Source organism: Triturus cristatus, chromosome 3_2 (genome assembly GCF_964204655.1).
Source record: "Triturus cristatus chromosome 3_2, aTriCri1.1, whole genome shotgun sequence".
Taxonomy (NCBI): Eukaryota; Metazoa; Chordata; class Amphibia; order Caudata; family Salamandridae; genus Triturus; species Triturus cristatus.
This window is the reverse complement of record NC_140584.1, coordinates 625,904,207-625,910,206: the sequence shown is the minus strand read 5'-3', so window position 1 is coordinate 625,910,206 and position 6,000 is coordinate 625,904,207. Positions and strand designations below refer to the sequence as shown.

The window sequence follows — 6,000 nt, the reverse complement described above, 5'->3', positions numbered from 1 at the left end:
CGATCCAGTATCTTTGAAATGTGTAAACTGAAGTCCTATCAGCAGAGCTAGAGCAGGCAGAAAGGAAACCTAGAGAGCGGGGGCGCTGGGCAGGGAGGCCTCCGTGCATGTGGCAGCCTAAGAGTAGGACATCCGAAAGGCTGCGAGTTGGTGTATGGCGCTGGCATCTGCATTTGACAAGTTAAAATCAGGCGTTTACATGTTGAGAATAAGATATTTAATGACTGGATCTGGTTGATTGGCTGCGAGGTGGGTATTTGACTGGCGGGTACTGGGTAGTCACATGAGTGCTTTTGATAGGATGTGAGAAGATGCATATGGAAATGAGTGTATTTAACAAAAGAGTGAGGGTGACTTGAAAGGCTTCGAATGGGTGTGTTGGACAGGCTAAGTCTAGGTGTGTACACTCAGCAGGTTCCGAAAGCGTATACCCGCACACAGTGGGTGGACATATGACCCTATGTGTGTGCTCTGAAACACCTTTTTCTTGTCTCATGTTCTTGGTCCCTCATGTCCATCGCCAGCAGTGGACATTGTCAGGTGTGTTCTAGGGTCACATGATTAAAGCCCTTTGAGTAGGAAGGATTCCAGTGTGTGTCTCCCTCCCAAATATGTCACCTGGCTACTAATGTTCATGGTTCAGCCACTTGTGGGTCTCAGTCCATTCCAGGCAGCCTAAGGGCCAAACAGCAGGCATGTTCATTTGAGTCTCAGAGTTTGAGGGGGATTCTCCTTCATGCACAGACACACAGATCAAACATAAATGCTGAAGTTGACTCCCCTTCCAGCCCCCCTTCTTCTCTACTCCCTCCCATGATGAGGTCAGTTTCATTTATGGAGGTAGGCGTCGAGCCAGAGCTCCCCAGACTTCTTCAAGGACCTGAAGAGGAAGAAAATGTAGACATGAGATCGATGCCACTTTACCCCCTCCGAGTAAAAGCACACCTCTACTAATGGGCAGCAGCACAGACTGGCTGAAACAGAACAGGAGTAACATGGAAGTCACTGGGTACATGATAAAACATCAAATGCAGGTCCTGTTACAAAATGCAAGCCACAAATCAGAAAGTCAACTACACCCTGTATCACAAAATAGCAGAAACATGGCATATTAAAAACAGTAGACACAAGGTAAATACCAAAACAGATTATACCTAATACCTGGCATGTAACGGTAATGTCACAGAATAGCAGATACGGGGATATTAGCTGGAATCATGCAAAACAGGACACATTCTAAATTATAAAATATGAGACGCAGAGGTGACACTCAGGTGAGATTTACACACTGATTTGAGGATGAGTAGCTCGTAGTAAATCCCACGCATTTCCCGGAATGTATTAGCCTCTCAAAGGCAGGATAGCCCTGGGCCACAGCTAATGTACGCTGCCCTAGTCATACTTACATTTCAGTGAAACTGCAAAATAGGAAAGTCTAGTGGGTCCCCCATGGGATAGCCTCACGTTTCATGCACAGCCTGCAAGATTATGGCTGGCTAAGCTTTCCTTTAAGCAGCAGTGCCGGGGCGAAGTCAAGAGAAGGAAGCCAGGCTTGAGGACCGGCAGGAAGAGCCCTCATCATGAAAGGAAATAGTGGGGAAGTATTTGGGGATCTTGCCACAACTCAACAGGCCTGGCAAACGTTCTTGAGGTGACTGTTCCTCCAACATAGGCAAGAAGCTCGACAGCAGCCTATCAAAGTGGTACCTCAAAAACTATACCATGCAGAAAGTGTTCACACTCCATTCGGCTACTCTTCCAGGGGCTGCGCTAGATGGGGGACGATCATTGGCCCCTTGATGCTTCTAGTTATTGTCCCACCTGTTCTCCTGGCTTGGAGTTATCCTTCGTTTATTTCTTAGCTCTAATCATCTCTCCTGGTTTTACCCTCCGATACTCAAAGTGTATTTCCTAAGGAGGCTGTGTAACAAGAGGGTGATTCAAATATGAAATCCGGTACTTCAAGATGTTTATAGTTTTGATACTGTCATGAGAGTGTTATTAAGCACAATGTGTTTCATGAATAGTCAATATGACCGCTTAAGAAAAATGTAGTGAGGGAAAAAACACTCTGGGTTTAAGTGGAATGTTACAGCTGCAAGGTAGAAATACATTTCTATCTGCTTTCTTTCCTTGTTCATTCCCCAACAGCGTTAATAATTATATTTTTGGGGTCGCCGGACCCCGCAACCTCACACCCATGGTCATCGATGTCACCTGGAGGAGCATGCAGTAGAGGGCACACCGCCCGCGCTTCACCCCCAAGCACTCGCCTCCTCCCGGCTATGACAAGCGCCCCTCCCCCATCTCCACCCCGCCTTCTCTTTTAATTCTATCTATTCTCTTTATCTGTTAATGTTGTACGCAACTCCTCCATGTTAAATATTGCATATGGTTCCTGCCTGTAACGAGAGGAGGAAGTACCTCCAGGCTGTATAACTTCCTGGTATATGTAATAAAAAATTGCAACACAAAAAAATATATATATATTTTAAATTCCCTCACCTGATGACGTCTTGGAATGCCCTTAATAGCGGCTTCTCCTCGTAGTGCACACCGTATTTGCTACACAGCGACCTCACCAGTGGTGCAATCTTGTAGTAGTTGTGCCTTGGCATCGTAGGGAACAGACTAGGAGAAAGAGGGGAGACTGTGAGCCATTCCCATCAATCTTGTCAGTAGTGAGGAGTGACACGAGTTTAAGGGAGATGAGTCTGAGGAGAGAAGTCGTCCGGGAGGAGGAGGCAGAGGGAGAATAAGAAAGGGAAAGATGGAGGCAGAAGGACCAAAGTCCGAGGATGAGGAGTAAGGCAAGGGATGAACGCCACTCACTGGTGCTCTATCTGGAAGTTGAGATGCCCGCTGAACCAGTCATTGAAAAAGGATGGCTCAATGTTGCAAGTGGCGGCCAACTGTGTAGACAAGAAACCCAGATGAGATTACAAGTAGCCGGAGTTTCTGCACAATAGAACCTCTCACGCATAAAAGGTCAAAGCAAAAACCCTCACTCCTTCGTTGCACCATGCAGCCCGCTCCCCAACAAGAGGCAACATCAGCGCACCCCCTTCTACCCCGCACCTCACCCCCACATGCTGTAGAACCTTTTTGTGACTCAACATCATCTTCATTCTTGACCAGCAACATCATTTTGCACAAACACCACCATAGTACTCTTCGCTGAATTTCAGATGCCAGTCTATGAGCATTCAATGACCTGACAAGAGGCTTATATTTCTGAGGCATGCCATTCAAAAAGGCTTCAGAAATTGGTGGTCTGTGTACTTACCTGACCGCTCAGCCAGTCTCTGTATTTCTCGTTATCAATCTCCATTGGTATGTGATTCATTTGTGTCACCCACACAAACCAGTGGGACTCGACAAACCTGGACAAGGAACAACATTATATACATGACAATGTGGCTCAACCAGGAAAGCATCCGTAACATCTCACGAAGCACATGCACTGGGGTCAACTTTATATTGTGAAACTTTGCCAATCAATTGACAGATAAACCTGTCCATGGACCGTGGTCAAGAGACAAATGACATACCTGCCAAATCAAAGCTATCATTAGAGATGGGGAAGTTGCCCAAAGAGTGAGGTCCTGAGTGACTGATCAATCTGGCCATGAACCAAGGTCATGAGGGATACATTCACTCTCAAAGGGCATTAGGTAGTCAGTGATGAGCAAGCATACCTAGGGAAAAAGTCCTCAGTGGTGAATTCATGGATCCATTCAGTGACATAACACAAAGACTGATAAACCTTCTCATGGAGTTATGAGGTGACTGATGAACCTCTCCATGGTGTGAGATCATCAGTAATAAAAACACACCTGCACATGGGGTGAGGCCCTTATTTATGGGTGATCCTGCCCTTGCAGGCATACACCCAATAGCACATCCATCTCTTGTAAGATTAATCAGGTCCATCAGAGCATTGAGGACTCTGAGAGACAGTGGAAGACAATAGCAAGCCACCACCCTACAGCCCTCACTGGTGCAGCACATGCAAGGAAACTTCAATATAATATGATTCCAAATGTGATCCTTCCTTCCCCGCTTTTAAAATAGTCACATAATGCTTGGCATTTTCCAAATAGAATACATAAATAGGCATGATGCCAGATAATAGACACTAATTAACGGTGAATATAATTATAACAGACTCCCAGACGCTGCAGAGCCTAAAATATATACGTGTTAACCAGCCAACCCATAGAGATGAGGTCCCACTGGTATAGGACTAGATAACTAAACAGATATCCAGAAACAAAAAACAAAAAAAACTCAAGAAAGGGAGCAAGAGAGCGAGAGATGGCTAGAAGGAGAGAGGCACAATGAAAGAGTAACGAGGAGAGAGAATGAGAGAGACTGTTAAAGAGGGAGGGTCAATGCAGTGAGTGTTATTTCTGACGTGAAACGAAAATTTAGAAAAACTGTCATTCAGTTGAATATGTGGAGCAGTGTGTCATCCCCTTATCTGCATCCCTTGCATCTGCATCCACTTGCATCATTCATAGGGTCACACCCGAGACTTAGTGTAAAGGCCCAGACACGATTACCGCATTCAGGGCTTTGGGTGGATTGTGGTGGATAGCTTTCAAATGGTGGAAACGCTGTTGTGAAAGCTCAGACTCTTTCAACAGGCTTAGTGGTAGTGGTGAGCCTTCTCTAACACGTGTCTTTGTCCTCTGTGGCCCACAACAGTACCGTAGCCCTTGCGATCTGGAAAGATAACAAACTGGTCTCTGAGATTCCAGCCTCTAAGACTAAGTCAAGTAGACCCCTATTATTCCAGTTTCAGCTGGGTGGCAGTGGGACCGCCGCATCTTCTCAGAGGGGCTGGTGGTTTTACAACAAATTGAGGCTCTTGGGTGTGCAGGAGGTGGACTAGCATATCTCATTCTTGCACTTTGGCAATGGAAGAGCTATAACCAGAGCCAGGGAATTTTGTGATTTTATGGCTGTAGCATCTTCAGCATAATGATAGATTTTACATCTCTTGCCACATAATCCATCATCTGTTGCAGAATTTTCAGATTTCAACCAAAACTGTTATTTCTGGCTCAAATGGATCTAAAGTTACTAAAATGATTACTACGTGTTGATGCAAACTGAAAGGCCTTTTGCAAAGATTAACTGGCCACCTTTCAGTTGCTGATTGCTGTAGTTAGGTATTAAACTGATACTAATGAGCTGAAACCTTAGCCAAGACAGTGTTAACGTGAAAGAACTACACAATAATGGAGTAATACTGCCATAAATTGTGCCTCTTTACTTATTCAACCCTGCCACATAATTTGGTCCTTCCCTGCCGCATGATTGCAGTGCCCATTGTTATATCCCCTACATCTGTGCTGTGCTACATGTCCTCTTCAACACGAGTCTTTAACAGGCTCAGTGGCTCCTAAGATGGTAGTAAAATACTGCTACCCCTCCCAGTTTCCAGCCCATGCTTGTCTCTGGTTCCTTTGCTTGCATTTCCTTTCACAGCCCTGCTGCTTGCCCACCTGAAGGATTAATGTTTACTGCTCACTGCACATTGCCTGGGTTTGATTGCAATGCTGAAGGGAGACTTTCCATTGCATAAACAATCATTGGAGTTTTGCTGTTTTATGCAGCACACATGGAAACAGCAAAAACGAGGAGAAATAAAGCATTTCTCCTCGTTTCTCCTGTTTAAGACCAGGTTTTCCCTGGTGCTGCCTCCTATTTACACCACTCTTGTAAGAAAGGGGCAGTGGCAAAATCAATGGGTGTTACGGTGGAAGGCCCACTGCAACACCCATTGCCCTCCCCTTTCATGCTAAGTATAGCGTGAAAGGGGCCCTTATTACAAGGCAGCGTTAAGCCAAGTTAAGTGGCTTAACCCTGCCTTATAAATAAGGCAAAGCCCCTATCGCCACGACAACGTCACTAAAAGTGACGTTGTTGTGGCAAAAGGGGCTTGTACATATGCTCCTAAACTTCTTATCTTTCTGCAGAAGCTGCAGCGCA

At 45.5% G+C, this 6,000-nt stretch overlaps 1 protein-coding gene across 1 annotated transcript in view; it reads right to left on the bottom strand.

Annotated features, from left to right (window-relative positions):
* Positions 1-200: 200 nt before the first annotated feature.
* LOC146857854 (fatty acid desaturase 2-like) overlaps positions 201-6,000 on the bottom strand; it is a 131,825-nt gene continuing 126,025 nt past the window's right edge. The window contains exons 9-12 of the mRNA XM_085648550.1: positions 3,287-3,383; positions 2,833-2,912; positions 2,506-2,631; positions 201-880 (exon numbers count right to left, since the gene is read on the bottom strand). Of these exons, the coding sequence (XP_085504676.1) occupies positions 829-880; positions 2,506-2,631; positions 2,833-2,912; positions 3,287-3,383 (355 nt within the window). The 3' untranslated portion in view covers positions 201-828. The remainder of the gene's footprint in view (positions 881-2,505; positions 2,632-2,832; positions 2,913-3,286; positions 3,384-6,000) is intronic.